At 39.5% G+C, this 18,730-nt stretch overlaps 1 protein-coding gene across 1 annotated transcript in view; it reads right to left on the minus strand.

Moving 5' to 3' along the window:
- Nucleotides 1–2,586: 2,586 nt before the first annotated feature.
- Nucleotides 2,587–18,730, minus strand: part of LOC140195277 (synaptotagmin-6-like) — a 193,388-nt gene continuing 177,244 nt past the window's right edge. Inside the window, exons 5-7 of the mRNA XM_072253353.1 lie at nt 18,511–18,640; nt 13,492–13,566; nt 2,587–11,900 (exon numbers count right to left, since the gene is read on the minus strand). Of these exons, the coding sequence (XP_072109454.1) occupies nt 11,829–11,900; nt 13,492–13,566; nt 18,511–18,640 (277 nt within the window). The 3' untranslated portion in view covers nt 2,587–11,828. The remainder of the gene's footprint in view (nt 11,901–13,491; nt 13,567–18,510; nt 18,641–18,730) is intronic.

Here is an 18,730-nt window from a genome sequence, read left to right on the forward strand (position 1 = left end):
GGTTGGGATCTTGTGCGTGCATAGATTTATCTAGCCAAACACATACACAGGCATACAGGCATATATACACATAACTTGCACATTTACACAGGAATACAAAGCCCTGATACTACAGATTTAAGATGGTTCCCAAATGAACAAAGAGGGAAGTTGAAGTTTACAGCACGATTTTTTTTTACAATTTGTAATACACTTTCTGTAGAGAATGCCAGAAGCAGATACAATGTTAACTTGCTTAGAGAAATTGAATAAGGGCACAGTTTGAAGGTGCTTGGAAATAGGGGATGTCAGGGGTAAGTTTTTCACAGGGAGAATGGTGGGTGCATGGAATGCACTGCCGGCGGTGGTGGTGAAAGTGGATACTTTAGGGTCTTTTAAGAGCCTCTTAGAAAGGTACATGGAGCTTAGGAAAATGGAGGGCTATCCGATAGGGAAATTCTAGGCAGCTTCTAGAATAAGTGGTCGGCACAACATTGTGGGCTGAAGGGCCTGTAATGTGCTGTAAATTTCTATATTCTATGTTCTTAAGAACTTTACAGGAGAAAATACCTGCAAGGGCATGGGGGCAACGAGTAATCATATAGCTCTTATGAAGAGTATTGTGTAAGATGTTGGTGAGGCCTGATTTGGAGTTTTGTCTTGCTGTTTTGGTCATCTACCTACAGGGAAGATGTAAATAAGATTGAAAGAGTACAGAGAAAATTTACAAGGATGTTGCCTATCTGGAGGACCTGGGCTATAAGGAAAGATTGAATAGGTTAAGACTGTAGAAGACAGAAGGGAGATTTCATAGAGGTACACAAAATTATGAGGGGTATAGATAGGGTAAATGCAGGTAGGTTTTTTCCACTAATAGTCATAGTCATACTTTATTGATCCCGAGGGAAATTGGATTTTGTTACAGTTACACCATAAATAATTAAATAGTAATAAAACCACACATAATTAAATAGTAATATGTAAATTATGCCAGGAAATAAGTCCAGGACCAGCCTATTGGCTCAGGGTGTCTGACCCTCCAAGGGAGGAGTTGTAAAGTTTGATGGCCACAGGCAGGAATGACTTCCTATGACGCTCTGTGTTGCATCTCGGTGAGATAAGTCTCTGACTGAATGTACTCCTGTGCCCAACTAGTACATTATGTAGTGGATGGGAGACATTGTCCAAGATGGCATGCAACTTGGACAGCATCCTCTTTTCAGACACCACCATCAGAGAGTCCAGTTCCATCCCCACATCATCACTGGCCTTATGAAAGAGTTTGTTGATTCTGTTGGTGTCTGCTACCCTCAGCCTGCTGCCCCAGCACATGGGTAAAGGGTGTAAGGTGAAAAGCTCAAAGAAAACCTGAGTGGAACTGTCTTCACTGAGAGGGTTACAAGAGTATGGGATGAGCTGCCAGGTCAAGTGGTACATGCAAGCTTGATTTCAACATTAAAGTGAAGTTTGGATTGGTACATGGATGGTAGGGGTATAGAGAGCTCTGGTCCCAGTGCAGGTCAATGGGTGTAGGCAGCTTTAAGTAGTTCACCAGGATTAAATGGACCAAAGGGTCTGTTTCTGTGCTGTACTTCTCTATGACTCTGTGACACTATTATAAAAACATGAAGCTGACAAATTTCTTACCCAAGAGTATGACGCTGGCAATAAATCAGGCTGACACCACACCTTATCACAACTGCTCCCTGTTCAAATCCCAAGTTGCTTCCACAGTCCCTTGCCTGCATAACCACTAAATGGTGGCTGTGGATGTTTTTTTTTAACATTATTGGAAGAAGTGGGTGGGTGGGGAGAAGAGAACCCATTCACTTTAACAATGACCAATTAATCACTGTTAAATAAATCTGCATTGGGAGGGACACTGTGAGAAAGCCTTTATTGTAAAATTCCTAATGTTGTAGAATTTTACAAACTGAAATATCCTTGGGAAGACTGGACGAGGGAGACGTTTGAGTGTAAGAAGTCCAAATACCAGGAGCTGGTACAGCATCTCCAGAGGGCACGAAGCAAGCCTATAGTGGTTTTGTTGGATGCTCGTTCTGCAGAACCTGCTCTCTGCTTGGCACAACGGGGGCTGCAAAGAAAAGATCCATCAGGACCGTCTCAGAGGCAACTGAGTGAGCCTCCAGATGGCCATGGATCGAGAGGTGTGACCCATCGACCAGAGCTGCTGGGACACAAGCCGGGGTCTGATCAACCCTGGCTGGGTCGCCTGGGTGAATGAGTCTGATGCTGAAAGACCTGAAACACCCGATGACCTCCGGTTACATCACTGACAATGTGTCCCATGTATCTCAGCATCAAGGTTAAAGAATCATGGAGAGTAGGAATCGTTTGGTCCTCTGAACCCACATCAACTGCTTTATTTCTTTCTCTGGTTTTCTCTTATTCCCAGTGTCACTACAATAATTTTTTCTGGTGTTTATACAAATGCCTTTTGAAAGCTTTGAATAAAACAGCTGACTCAGTTTAGGAAGATGCAATTGAAGAACTAACACTTGTATTCATTTTATTTAAAATACAGACCAAAACATTCATATTACAAATACAATCATTGCTTTAGTACAAAATTTTCAATTTCTTTCATAAATGGCCATAAATGGATTTGCTTCTAAAAGAGTTAGCACACAAGGTTCACACAAGCCAAGTAATTCTTAGATGAAAAGGCCAATAAGGTTACACTATCCAAGAACTAAATTAACAACGAGGGAAATCCTAGTTAAAATGGCAGGTCAAAGTGGGAGTAAAAACAGTGCACAATTTACAGTTTGGAAAAAAACACCTCACTCATCGACATAATCTCCCAGATATCCATATTGGGAAAGAGGAATATTCATTCTTCATTTACATCAGAGAGACATTTCTGTGGACCAGATACCAATAGAACAACCTTTGTTACTTGACAGGAAAATACTCAGTTAAAGCAATGTATGGATGTCGACATTCCCTAGGGCAATGTCAGGAATATTATTGGAGGCAGAATCACATAGTACACTCTAGCGTTCAACCAAGTATAAAGTCTAACTGGAATCCAGAGAAAGACAAAGAAGGTTACTGCATGAGTGAGGATATGAAATGTCAACTATTTTAACTAATTTTTCCAAACTGGCCTTAAACATTGGAAGTAGTGATTAAGTGATTAAAGTGCTATGTATGTATAGTCAAAGAGCCAAAACCTCTAATACTAACTAATGGAGAAACAAAGATGTAATGATCACTTTTCTTGCACCAGTTTCACAAGAAATTCTATCTAATTTTGTTTGTTGCATTAACATTAGTAAGAAAAATTAATTTTAGCTTCCTACCACGTGGTTGCTTATGTTGAATTTGGTCTATATAATGTTGAAATGTTCCATCCTGATTTAATCCTGGTGATGTTAACCAACAGGCTTTGGAAGTTGATGGAGTACCTATTAAAGAAGGATGGAGCCTCAAAATAATGCAAACAGGAATGTAATCATTGAACTCTGACTAGGTATTAACCAGGACCTCTGGCAGATCTAAGACATGCTTCTTTTTTTTGCAAGAGAACTTCTACAGGCACCAAAAAGAAAGTTGTGGCCTTCTCTGCCTGGGACTTGAACTCTTCCCTCGAGGAACACCTGGAAACAGCAGGAACAAAAATATGGGAACTTTTCCTTCAGCACAACCTTCTTCGCTCCTCATTTCCCCACGTAGAGAATTTCCCCGAGTGAGAATTATATCAATAGCATTTATTTAAAACCAGAGTAATAGCAGCCCAGGCCTTGCCCCTTGCATTTTTTGCATTTTGTATTTCATACTTCCTGCTTGTCCATTTAAAATATGTTCAAGCTAAAAACAACTCCAAGTAAGCTGCAGTTATTTGGTGACAGCACATCAAACTACAAAATGAACACTTTGGCCACAAGTGCACATTAATCATTCAAAACAAGTTCTGTATTTTTTTTTCTCTCTCATTATTTCTTTCCTCTTTGAGTTTGAAATTTCTATTGTCCATATGAGGAATTTAAAATCAATAATAAAATATTAAATTACACATTTCATGGCAGAAAGACTGAATGTATTAAATTGACTTTATTAAAAATGTTCTTCAGTCTGAACCTCATTTAAAAATGAGTAGATAATCAACTTAGTGCATTTAATGAATCTACTCAGCTGTAAATTACCTTATCCTAAAACCTGATAGTCAACTTGATTGTGTTAAATTTTCATTGTTGGAATTAACAGGGAAAATATGCAGATTAGTGAAGTCATCTTAATGAATTAACAGCCGGGCTATAATATCAAGTCTGTGAGGACAATGGGTACCAGTGACAGATTAATCGTATGAACCATCATCAGTGATATTTCTGTGGTTAGGTACTAATTAAATGGTGGGTCCTTCTGTGCAGCGTTGGCCCTCTCAATGCCACTTGTTTGAGTATGAGTTAGTTCTGGAGTGGGGCGCTCAGGGTGCATTGAGAACATTCCTTACGTTCCTCCTCTCTTTCAGCAAGCTCCACCATACTAATGATCGCAATCTTGTCTTTTCTCAGCTGAATCACAGCTATCCAATCATGCTGGCGGTATTGTTCCTCATTCCCTTTGCTCCAGTTTTGAACCCAGCATTTTAACCCATCAATATCCATAATCCTTATAGTAACATCCTTTTAAAGCAAGGGGTCCCAAGCTGAGGTCCAGAGGTCCGTAGCATAAAAACTGTTGGGAATTAAAGTGTCACACTGAGTGTAAAGTCATTAGGATAAGGTTTGAAGACTGTGCAGAACCTTAGCTTAACATAGCTCAGGCCCTGCTGAAGTGGAGGTGGTTTACCAAAAAGGAACAAATACATTAATAAAGATGTAGGGGATCGCAGTGGTGGAGGTCATGAAGCCACTGCCTCAGAGCAGCTGAGACTCAGGCTCAGAACTGACCTCGGATGCTGTCTGTGTGGACTTTGTACACTTGGTCTGTTCCAACAAGTAGTTCCCTCTCGCTTCCCAATGACAGATGGTTTAATTGGTGAATTGGACAGTTTAAATTGTTCCTATTGTATGGATCAGGGATAGAATTTAATGTAGGTGAATGGGAATGTAGAGAATAAAATGGAATTAGTGTACAGTCCCTATAAGTGGGAGGTTGAAAGCATCAACTTGGGGGGTCTGTTTCTGCACTGTGTCTCTCTTTGGCTTTATAAAGTTAAATTATTTGAAAAAGGTGGATGGAATCTGAAATTCCATTTCTGTTAATTTTAATAATCAGAATTAATCTGTTAATAGAATGCTAGTGGAGATAAGGAATTCCTGTTGGTGGATAGATTAGTAGAGAGAGGATTATTTCCCTTTAAAGTTTGGGAGATTCAATATGAGTGTTCAGGTTATGACACATTTAGTTCATGCAGTGTTTCTAGAGGCAAGAAGGTAGGCAGGATTTATAAGGAAATGATCTAAAAAGCAGGACTGGATGTAATATTTTTCCACCAGTGAGTTTCTATAATTTGGAATGCACTAGTTGAATTGATGGTGAAATATGATTTAATTTCAATTTTCAATAGGCAATATTTGAGAAGGAAAGACCAGGGAGTGGGTGTCATTTTCACATGACGGACCAAAGGACTTCCTCCTGCGCTACGTTTAAACGATTCCCCCACTTCCGGGTGACACATGATATAAGTCAAAGGTGGTGCTGGTGAAGTTACCTCCCAATTCAATTACAACCGCAATTTGAACCATCAGAGCAACAACACAATTTTAGGCTGACTAACAGCACAGACATTCTCATAAATCTAAATCTAAGAATGAAAAAAGATGGTTGTGAGTTGAGTATCATAGAGGTACAAAACAGAAAAATAGGAGCAGGAGTAATGGATTCTTCCTTTTCAGCCTGTTCTGCCAGCCAATACAATCAAGGCTGATTCTTTACCTCAATACCAGAGTTCCACCATCACTGCAAATCATTGGAAACCTTTTGTGATTAGAAATCTATTTCTTTCTTATACTGATTTGGTATTCACACTCCCCTGCAACACGAAATCCCATAAGTTCACACTCAGTGAGTGAAGACATTTCTTCTCATCTCAGCCCTGAACATGTGACTCCATATGCTGAGTTTATGACCTTACATTTTAGTTTCCCCGGACTGGAGAAGCACCTGCATGCCTCAGTAGGATTTTCTCCATTTTTTTACTAAACACTGGTGAAAACAGGAGTAGTTATGCTTGGTTGCAGTCATTTCACATTAAATGCACTAGAGATCTGTCTCCTTGTCTTGATGCTCTTTCACTTATGCCCAGTGGAGTTTAAAGGTGTAAAATGAAATGGGAAAATAAATAACTTAATGAATTACTGGGAAATCTAAAGGTGCATTAATGTTTTATTTAAATACCTGACATTTGTGTTACTGTATTTCCCAGCCAGATTCTTTGATTCAATAAAGCCTATTTACAATTGTGGTGAAAGGCCAGGAAGGAAGATGCATTATTGCCAGTTTGTTTATTGGTACTCTGTACAGTCAAGAATCATTAAGTGTATGTTATTTGGGTTCAGGAGTGCAATGGAAAACACTTTTAATTACAGCTTGCCCCAGCTTCTTAATGAAAAATAGTGTTTGAATATGAAGGAGTTGACACATTCTTCAGCAGTCTAATTACCCAAATAATCATAGGTGGGAAAATACAGCTAACTGTGCAGTATGAATCATGTAACAATGTATTTCATATATCTGGTTGAGTGGTTCCCTCCATGCGGTTAATGCTTGCAGGAAGAGTGGCTGGTTGTAACATACGGCAACAGTGCTGGATTACTGCCAAGATGGCTGTAGTTTGTAGTTTGTGGTTCTCAATACAAAACCTGAGGGTTGCTTCCTGTGCATGTTTAACCCTACATTTGCAGCTAACTATTACAAAGAAATTACCTATATGTTGCGACCAAGTACCCCAGCCACCAAATCATAACATTCAAATTAGGATAAACAAGCTCAGAGTACTTAAAGACCATCCCACTTGTTGTGTTTGGATTTTGTTAAAACCCTTTCTTCTTAGGCATACATTCATAACCAAATGCAGATAAAACTTTTATGTATTATTACAATGTAAGGATTGTCTGAAACATCATGAAGTTCTGTCTGAAACAATGTCAATTATCCAAATAGAACCATCTCATTAAGAAAGAAATTGGGCAATGCCAATGAGAAACCAAAAGCTTAATGGTTATACTGTAAATTTAACCATTTGGGCCAGTATTTGTAGTAAATTTCATTATGATATTTCTTGCAACATCAATTGGTTTAAGTGATTAGAATAGTGGAGTGTGTGTACTTTATAACTGTGGAGGTTAGATACCCAGGTGAGTCTGTGAATTGCTCTATAAAGCACAAGTCATTGCAATGTATCAGGGTGATATAGTTAACAAGGTCCTTGTCACATCATTACCCTCCCAGTGTTTGCTACTTTTGTCTATTAAAGACATGAAGCCATACTGATGAAAGTTAAGCCAGAAGATACAAATCCTTAGGCCTTGAAGTTTTTCTTTGGATGATTTTCTATGAAGTACGTCAACTCTTCGGTCTGGAAATTTAAATCCGCCTGGAAAACTCACTGAAATTTAGATGAATACTGAACATCTTGTTAAGTGGAGATCTTGTAAAATCCCAAATGCTCAAATTTCTTCAGAGTCCAGTTGACCTCTCAGCTTTCAATTGTTTGAAAAGTAATTTATTCAAACTTACTTTAATGATATATTCTGAAAGGAAGGTCTTGGTTGAGAAAGGAAACATATACTTGCAAACTATTGAATTTTTGTTTCCCATTGCTCTCATTATCCTGAACTTTGAGCTCAAGATTCAGCCAACTCCTTTCACAGCCTCCCAGTGACATGGACAACTTTAAGAGATTATTCAGCAATCACAGCAGTATTGAATTGGCATCACATGCAGATCTTAAAATAGCTCAGTGTCAAAGAACACAATAGACAACGCAACTTTTATGCACAATTGATAAAGAGTAAATTCAGAAGTCCACATCTGATAAGTTTAGCAAAAGAATCCTATAAGAATTAACTCATCTATCAGCATATTACTCCTTACTGTTTGGTCTACTTCAAGAATATCTTCTGGATATGATAAGCATGAGTCCTTCAGGGGAATAAAAGATCAATTATCTTGTACTTGGTGGTATAATTAAAAGCTTAAAGTGTATCAATTTTGTTTTTATATTATTGAGTTGTCCTAAGCCCTAAAATTATGATTTTATGCACTTTGGGAACATGAATGAAGTAATGGAAGGCATAATCAAACTGTTCAGCTTGTACAATGTTCTTGTACCTACGTACATTTAGCAAACAGATTATATGTAGAAAACTGTGGGCAATACTTATGACCTATTTGTTTCAGATGGATTAACTGTCTACCTGCTTTGGCTTAGAAAGGTAAAGATGTCTATATAATTATTTGTTTTAAACACGTTTAGAGTGTGAATATTACTAATCAAAGATACAGAATAAAACCAACTGACCTACAAGTTCTTCAAAGGTTGCAAAAGCCTATAAAAGCACCTTGAGAAGGGAAGCAGCACCATATCTTTGTGATGCCCCACAGCAGTAGAGTTGTGCACAAGGCCTAGAATATTGTGTGTGACAGATTTGATCTTGCATTTGTCAAAATTATCAAAGGCCAAAGGAAGCCAACAGGTGAGATAAGGAAAGATGAGGACGAAGAAGTGAAAGTAGAAAGGATATCAGCAGGAGGAAAGGATAGAAAACTAATTACCAAACGGAATTCTTTGAGGGAACTTAGCTGAAGGAAGCTTGATATTTCAGATTCACCAGCCACAGATTAGCCAAAGCTTGTCACTTTCAGACACAAGTCTGATCTCTTCAGTTCAGCGACCTGGTCCTCTCAGGGACCTGGGATTCACAGGTGGATGTTTAGCTGTCGCTGTGTGTACACTGGGGCCTTATCATACACACAGAGCATCATGCACAAATCAATAAAACTGCAAGGCCTGCTCTCAAAATTTCATGAACTGTCTTTGAGACTAAATTCCTTCATGTAGCACATAAAAGCTCTGGGCCACTTGAAAGAATATCTAGCCCTTATGGTTCTAGCACATTATATCACCAATTAATATTTTAGACTAAGTGCATAATGCAGGGAAAATCTATTACTTGACACTGAAACAAGGTCTTGTTCGTTTGACACATCCGATTGCCTCTGTGTAATAAGGTTTAAGTTATTGCCATTTTCAGAATCCTGGGTACAGCAGAGGTGAGACTGACTCAAAGTGGTACCCAGATCGGAGAACAAGGAAAGACTCGAGGTTTGATTGATTTAAACATCGGGCCACATTGGAAAGATCAGGGTGTCAGGACTGCTGAGGGACAGACTGGTTCAGCTGGCATTTCCGTGAAGTTTACTTGTCTCTGCACTGAACTGGGCCTGTGGCCTGCAACTAATGGGCTATTTAATCACATTCGTGAACTTCGTCCTGAACGTTATTTGCTTACTTTTGTTGATTGCACAATTTGTGTTTTTTTTGCACATCAGCTGTTTGACAGTCTTCTTTCTGTTTCAGTGGGGTTCTTTGTTTTTTGGCTGCCTGTAAGGAGATGAATCTCAAGGTTGTATAAAGTATACATATTTGATAATAAATGTACATTGTAGTTTGTATAGAGTGAGAACCAGTATGCTTGTAATAGGTGTTCTTTCAGTCATGATCTGTAGATCACTGAAGGCTCACCCAACTAATGCAAGAGAAGCAAGACCAAAGATTAAAAACTTAAATCCCAACTATAGATCAAAACTTGCATTACTCATGGTTGCAAGTCTTGTTTACAAACTGCCCATGTTGGAACAGTTTTCCACTCCAATTTCTGACATTTCGCTATTTATAATAGGATCCTTACCTGAAACTATGTGATAGTCCTGCAGTCTACCTGGAATTATAGGTCTGGTACAAGCTAAAAAACAGAACTGACTGCAGAACATGTTAATGATGTAAATGGAGCACGTTGCTGGCATTCAATTCACAGTAAATATATCAAAGTCAGGGAAGGAAATCCTGTCCAATTCTAATGCAAGTTACAAAATTATAGTCTTGCATTAATTGGAGATATCAATCACAGGAATTTGATGGAGTGCTTTAGGAAAGAAGTAGTCTTTACGAGATAGTGACAGAGCTGAGATTACATTGTGAATTCTCAGTTGTGTATATGGGAGGATGTTTTACTGAGGCTGTGGGACAAGATCGTTTACACCTACTGAAAACATTCTTTTGGCAAAATGCAAGGATTCTGCATCTCTCAGGAGTTATAAACCTCATTCATGTTTTGTAAAACATTGAAGAAGAAAATATGGTAAATATAATTTGCACCAATGAAGACTAGGACAAATCTAAGAAGTTTTGTCATAGTTAAGCTGTTTTTGAAAGAGCTCTTACTCGGTGCAAGGAAAACACATCCGATCTAAATAGATTGATTCGAATTACAGGTATGAAGACTCAGATACAGAATGCTGCACTGTTCCTGCTACCTTCCCTGAACTTAAACTTTAGGACAGGGGTTCCTAACTTGGAGTCCACAGACCCTCGCTTAATGGTGGGGCTCCATGGCATAAAAAAGGTTAGGAGGTTAGCTCAACTAGAGGTCATGGGTTAAGGGTGAAAGGTGAAAAGTTTAAGGGGAACATAAAGGGAAACTTCTTCACTCGGAGGGTCATGAGAGTGTGGAATGAGCTGTCAGCGCAAGTGCTGCATGCGAGCTCGGTTTCAAAGTTTATGAGAAGTTTGGATAAGTCCATGGATGGTTGAGGTACGGAGAGTTGTGGTCTGGGTGCAGGTTGATGGGAGGAGTTAGCTTAAATGGTCCGGCATGGACTAGATAGGCTGAATGGCTTGCTTCTGTGCTGTACTTTTCTTTGTCACTATGACTCTTTGGCTCTAACCTCTGCTTTAGGACATCACACCAGTTTTCACATGACAGGATACTCAGATCAATGGTAACGAGCAATCCCTCTTCATTAAGCAACCTCATGACATTGACTGACACACAGCAGCATGTTCCACCTTACTTAGAGATGGGCAAAAGCTAAGGAGATAAGGACCATACCACCCCTGAAGAAGTATTCCTTTAATTTCCTGATTTGTTAATTATATCAGGTCCATATCCAGATTTGTTTCATCAAAGGTGCACAATTCTTCCAGAGTACCAGTATTTCATTAAAGTGCATCTCTTTGCTTTCTTTGATGTTATACTTGGAAAGTGTTATCTTTTAGGCATGATTTTGCCAAATGAAAATTGTGATAATTATTTTCTAAATCAGGCGTTTATCCAGACAATAAAGGCATTGAAAATTTAGTTGCCTGACAAATATTTTGATAGCCTGAAGTTGGTGAACTGTTACAAGTTTTGATATCTTGATAAGTCTTCAGCTTGGTCTCTTTTAGAACTGAGAAACTGTAATGAATGTAGAACAAAAAAAAACACGAACGCACGTTTTAACACAGGACTTCAGGCAGCTTTTTCATACTTGTGAATTGGTTTAAGCTGCTGATACACAGATGAGCTAGATTTTCACTCGCAAACTGGCAAACATTTGGTTCAAATTTATCTTTCTGGTTGCAAACACAGTGTCCCTTGAGTCCCTCTCTTATTTACACCACTACTATCATAATCCTGTCTCCTTCATACACAACTTATGAAAGTCCCCCAGATGTTGGATTTGCCTTCTATCCAAGTAGGGACAATCTATCTCCATGATACTTGTGTCATTATGCTGAGTATAATGCAGTTTTCCTGTGAGGAAAGAGACTGAACTACTAACATTACATTATGTTCAGAACATCAAACGATCCACAGAACTCTCTGCACTGGAATTCATGGTGTTGATGGAGGTTTAGGAGATGGACAAGACCCTTGGCTGTCAAAGCTGGCAGTGCGGCCTTGCCACTGAGAAGAAAAGATAAAAGATTGTTGTGTTACACTCTTTTAGAACATGATGTATTTATATAAACAATTTAACAAAGGAAAACATCCCAAGATTACCCATAATAGATGTATGGAAAATGGACACTGAAGCAGGGGAAAGATGAAGTAAAGGTTTCTTGAAAATTTCAGTGGAGAGGAGGAAGATATTTTCAAGGAAGCTTCAAGAGAATGTGAGCCCTTGTTTAGATGACAGTGGAAGAAAATGGGATGAGTGCATGATAGGCTGAAATTTGGTTAAGAGGAAGTGGAAGGTAGGACTGAAAGCAGGTCATGAATTAGAGACATATGGCTAATGGAAACTTTAGTCACTGACACCGACAGAGGGTTGAGAGCCCAAAGATGTAATGGGCTAAGAGTATCCAGGTCAAAGATGATTCTGCAGATGATGGGATCTGCCAAGAGGAGTTATGGCGTAATGTGGGGCAGTTGACGATATGTCTGAGGCTTCAGCAATGAAGGGTTGAAAGGAGATGGGATGGAAGGAGAATTAGTTTTTTTTTGAGGAAGTATGTATGGAATTAGAAACATGGCTCAAGGATTAAGGATGCAAGCTGCCTTGCTGAGCCTCACAAGGTATGAAAATGGAGTTAATGGTGACAATTTATATAACCTGAGATACTGTCTCCAATTTATAGATCACTGAAGAACAAACCAATTTGAAAACATAGATGGTGTTAGTCAAAATAAGCCATTTTCATGACAATAATAAAAAGTATCAATAACGTTCCTGTCTTTATTTTGTTGTAGATTTTTTATTGTAATCAACGTTCTGGCACAGTGATCAATGAGGGAGTGAATACCCACATCCTTTGAATTCTCACGAGCAGCGACTGACGATGTCTGCCTCTTCATCTATTGACAATAAATAAACGTTCCTGAAACTGAACCCCAGCTAATGCAGAGCACAGATTGTTGTCGTCCACAACCTCTGCCCACTTGAAGATGATTTAAGTAAAAAAAAATTATGATTTTACATGATACTATCCTACAGACATAATATGCTTCTTCCTTTCTTGAGGTCATAGTTGCCCAATTAAGGCTGGAGTTTCCATTTCAATAGGGGTCCTCCAAGAATTATTTGGGATTGGGATTTTCACTCACTGGCCTGTTCTAGATCTGCCTCAGCAGCACCTTGTGAGGTGCTCTTTGTTGTAATAAGAAATAATTCCCTGCATTATCTACACTGCCTATCAAAATCTAGCATTCCTGTGGCATTGAAATGACTGCAGCAGCTTAAAGAAACAGACCAAACATTTAGAATTTGGAAGTAAGTATTCAAACATCAAAGTGTAAAGAAAGTGATCTCCCAAGAAGGTTCACTGCGTGCAGGAAGTCTCTGGAGCCAAGAAGAGGCAAATGAAAGAAAGGTTCCAGTAGAGTGGAAAGGGACAGTTTTTGGTAGTTTGTGTCACCTCCGCACAACAAGTGATTGGAAAAGTTCAGTGATTTTACAGGGTAACCAAGTAATGAAAAGACAGTCACACTGTCATGAACATGCTTCTTATTTCCACCCATCTTGTCTTCGTAGTATTGAACACCACCTACAACTTACCAGCAATGGGCAGGAGGTACCACTATACCCTTCACAACCGCTTCCTTCCCCTGCAAGTGTGCCTTCACTCACAGCCTAAGACAAAGGGAAGTAGTAAAAGCCTCACGATATATAGTTGCTAAATTCCTGCACTCATTATCACCCCCCACCCCATTCAGGAATGATTAATGGCAGCTATCTCACATTCTGTACAACAAAGGATTCTACAAAATTTACTCTATTGGTAAAGGAGAATAGGAAGTCCAACAATGTCAGAGAACAGTGCAAAATGTACCCCCAACTTTTATTCCACACAAGGAGGAAATTAGACGACTTGGGTAGGAAAACAAGAGAAGGAATGTGAGACACGGAGGAAAGAGGGGTGGAAACAGACAGAGGTCAATCACAGAGTTCATGGACTTTGTTTTCTTCAGCCCCTGCAGGACACACATAACTTTCATTCATAAACATTTTTAAATGAGTATTTTGACATGTAGCGGTGTTCCTTTCTCAAAGTGAGAAGGTACCAGGCTTGAACCTTTTTCCACACAACATTCACATTAGAGAACAGAGTTCTGGCTTCATAATTTAACTGGCATCCAATGGATTTTCCAAGTTTGGTGATTGTGGGGGACCTCTCTCTCATATGGGTTCACTTAATGCAAAGGGCAGAGGTAAGAAACTATCAGAACAATAATATCTAGATTCCTGGAACTGATGTCAAATAAATCCTATGCAGTTTCACTCTCTTTATGTGAGCAGTCAGCAAGCTAGAAGTGTTGAATGTGATGACCTTGGTCTTCTATTTAAGTCTTATAATCGATGGCCAATTGTTCTCATCCGCTTTCAAGAAACTGTCAAGTGGTGAGGAAGAGTAAATCCTGAAATTTGACTTGCACAAGCAGTTGGAAATGAAGGTCAAATGTGTAGCTTCTGAAGACATCTTCGATTGTGGAACAGCTCTGCATTCCAGATTTCCCTGGTAACGTTCCTGCAGATAATGCTTGTGCATAAACACAAGTTTAGAGTGGAATTGGGGTCCCAGATTATTTGCATGGGATGTCTTTTTAAGAGTAGTTGATCTAGTATGTCCACTCAAATGTAAAATGTGTGATAATTGTAACAGAAACATCCAAAGAGGATATGAAGAATCAGAATCAGATTATTCCACTTAGCATCCTGTGTACCAGAGAGAAGAACAGTGGACGTGTGGGTGTGTAAAACAAAGCATACCCCCTTCAGTTCATCAGGTAACCCTGAACTGCCTTTTGGCCTTATCGAAGGAGGACTTGCAGCACTTAAAAGCAAATTGGATATGTATTGGATAAACACACATATCCAACAGCGCAGTGGTTCGCACAGCACTTGATGTTACGGGAGACCCAGGTTCATTTCCTGCCGCTGTCTGTAAGAAGTTTGTACGTTCTCACCGAGACCACAGGCATTTCCTCTGGGTGCACAGTCCAAAGATGCACCAGTTGGTAGGTTAATTGGTCATTGTAAATTGTTCTGTAGCTAGGCTGGGGTTAAATCAGGGGTCGCTGGGTGGCCAACTCAAAGGGCCAGAAGGACCTATTCCAAGCTGTTTCTCAATAAAGAAATAAATAAACAAATAAGCAGGTTTATGATGAAGGATCAGGTAGAATGGGATTTATTTCAGAGTTCATTCAAACATCTGAGACTTGATGGGCTGAATCACTCAGCTCCATAATTATGGGGCCTATGTTTGAATTTTTTTTAGTATATGTTTTTAAAGAAAGGCTGTATCGAAGATCCATCCTTGTCTTCGATACAGCTTTGCTTTAAAAACATATATAAAAAATATCTTACTAGCAATATGTAATAATGCATAAGACTGCAGATGAAATCCAGGATTGAACAGGCCTTGTAACTTCAAGATGTCTTGAAGTTGTAACTTTCAACGACGAGTCATTGCCACTACTTAACTCACAAAGGACACCCCTGGGCTACAGAATGGGTGCTGGGTTGGTTAGTAGATATCAGCAATGGGAAGAAAATGCTAAAGCAGGTGTTTCCAAACTTTTTTATGCTATGGAACCCTACTGGTAAATGAGGGTCCATGCACCTCTGGTTCAAAACCCCTGTGGTTGACGGTCAGTAAGGTAGGTAGAGAAGACTTAATGGGCTGAAAGGCCTAATTCTGCTCCTATGTCTTAATGCTTCGTGGGGGAGCCTGTTTGTTCGAGATGGATTTCAAATGACATCTGTAAGGTGGTGTGTGTTTTCATGCAGATCGTGGGTCCAGCATGTGAGTTAAAGACAACTTCAAGATGAGCTCCAACTTATGTGCACATTTGAACTGGTTTAACTGTAATGGCCCCTTTTTATTATTTTTCTTTTCTGAATAACTGCTTAATAAAGCTGAAATTTGTAAATATGTTTTCTTTATAATTGTATGCAATGTATGATCTGTTATTTCTTGCTGATGGGCATTTGCAAGTGGACAGCATTTACACAGAATTCACTCAGATTGGGGTGTGGGTGGTCAAAATATCCCAGGTCTCCTGGTCTGGTGGGACCCAAGTCATATTGACCCTAAACGTATGGAATTCGAGAATGGTGGTTTCCTCACCACTGAGTCCATTGGCTTGTTAGCCAGGGGCTAACCCGTTGTGTTTCCAGAGATGCCCAGTAAAAAGGAGTTTCATATATTTTGATTCACTGCTACCGAGGTTAAGCATTAATATCCTAATTATTTGAAAAGTTATTACTTTCTTTAAAAAAACACAAATATAAATCAAAAATCTGGTTGATGGGGTGGTAAATTGGATGAGTAAGTATGCAGATGATACCAAGTTGGTGGAGTTGTGGATAATGAAGTAGGTTTTCAAAGCTTGCTGAGAGATTTAGACCACTTAGAAGAGTGGGTTGAAAGATGGCAGATGGCGTTTAATGCTGATAAATGTGAGGTGCTATATTTTGGTAGGACTAATCAAAATAGGACACACATGGTAAATGGTAGGGCATTGAAGAATGCAGTAGAACAGAGGGATCTAGGAATAATGGTGCATGCTTCCCTGAAGGTGGAATCTCATGTGGATAGGGTGGTGAAGAAAGCTTTCGGTATGCTGGCCTTCATTAATCAAAGCTTTGAGTGTAGCAGTTAGGATGTAATCTTGAAATTGTATAAGGCATTGGTAAGGCCAAATTTGGAGTATAGGAAAGATGTCAATACAATTGAGAAAGTACAGAGGAGATTTACTAGAATGTTGCCTGGGTTTCATCTCCTAAATTACAGAGAAAGGTTGAACAAGTTGGGTCTTTATTCTTTGGAGCGTAGGAGGTTGAGGGGGGACTTGATAGAGGTATTTAAAATTATGAGTGGGATAGATAGTGTTGACGTGGATAGGCTTTTTCCATTGAGAGTGGGGGAGATTCAAACAAGAGGACATGAGTTGAGAGTTAAAGGGCAAAAGTTTAGGGGTAACATGAGGGGGAACTTCTTTACTCAGAGAGTGGTAGCTGTGTGGAACGAGATTCCAGCAGAAGTGGTTGAGGCAGGTTCAATGTTGTCATTTAAAGTTAAATTGGATAGATATATGGACAGGAAAGGAATGGAGGGTTATGGGCAGGTCGGTGGGACTAGGTGAGAGTAAGAGTTCGGCATGGACTAGAAGGGCCGAGATGGCCTGTTTCCATGCTGTAATTGTTATATGGTTATTATATGGTTATAAAAACTTAAGGCCAAACCATGTCCAGTACTTGATGTGCATATATGGTTAACCATCTTCTGGTCCTGTTCTGGATATGTAACTTTGTCTCCTCGTTTATTTTTTCATTTTTTATTTAGAAATACAGCACGTTAACAGGCCCTTCTGGCCCAATGAACCCACACCACCGAAATACACCCATGTGACCAATTCGAAATGTGGGAGAAAACCAGAGCATTCGGAGAGGACCCACTCAGCCATGGGGAGAATATATAAATTCCTTACAGACAGCAGCAGGAACTGAACCCAGGTCAGCGGCATTGTAATAACATTACACTAAGTGCTACACTATCATTTGTTACCCCAGCTGGAAGGTGAGTCTTGTGAATCCAATGGAATTTCCCAAGATCCACAAAGAGGTGGCATGGCCACTCCAACCAATATCATGTCTGAAGATGGAATATCTGATAACATCCAGCCGCTTCTTCCCAAATGAGGTGGTACGTCATTGGAGAAGAAGTTGACTAATTTTTCACAATTCACATTAGGAATGATAACCGAGGAACTTCGATAAAGAACCGAGTTCTTCAAAATATGGCACCAGGAAGCTTTAAACATGTAGGAAAGCAAATGGGATGAAGCAGACTGTGCATGATGCTACCCTTTGTTTTAAAGGCTGAAGAGAATTGATCAGGCGATGAGGAGCTTGATGGTTTAGAGGTCACAAGGATAGAGTGGAGAGAGACAAAAGTGAACAATTGTCACAATCTCAGCATGTAAGATAGGATACCTGTCCCTCAGATAATGAAAGCACACCTGAGGGCTACATCCAGTTAAACTGCGAGAAAGAAATTTGTGATATGGCAAGAACTTGATAAACAAATGAGGGGAAAATCAGACAAAGAGCTTGTTGTCCCCTATCTGGAGGTGAAGGCAGGTCACTTATTGAGTCCCAAGATACGGGAATAGATTTGAAGAACTGAAAGAAGTAAAAATTCAGGGGAAACAAAGAGGAATAATTTTCATTCTCAGCACAGTTTCTGCAAATGGCAGAGTTAAAGTAACTGTGTATAACTGTTATACACAGTTATAAAGTAACTGTATCTTGCCCAGATGGTGTATATAAGAAAGGCTGCAGCATACTTACACTGAATGCATTCCTCCAACACTTTGGAGCTCACATAGAATCAGTCCCATTGTATGGTACGCTCATTAGAACTTAATAGAATTCATTGATAGTGATACATTAGTCTACTTAACCATAACATATTTATAATTTGGATTCAGCTAAAAAACTGCTTAAAGGATGTTGGAGCACAAACTATCAATGGCATGCATATATTATCCATTTACTACGATGCTCCCTTACCTCAACCAATGGGTGCCAATGTGCAATTGGCTTGCGCGGATATGCCAGCATCTCATTCCAATGGTCCCTCCCCAAGCCTTCAGCATTGACGCCCACACGACAAACTCCAATGATCTCATTATGCCCAACACTGACCAATGTGAAGAGAAACAAGTGCCATTAAGAAGTACTCTATTTGTACATTTTCTGTAATCCACAGTAGCAAGTACAGACTAGTGAC

This window comes from Mobula birostris, chromosome 3, assembly GCF_030028105.1.
Source record: "Mobula birostris isolate sMobBir1 chromosome 3, sMobBir1.hap1, whole genome shotgun sequence".
NCBI classification, from domain to species: Eukaryota; Metazoa; Chordata; class Chondrichthyes; order Myliobatiformes; family Myliobatidae; genus Mobula; species Mobula birostris.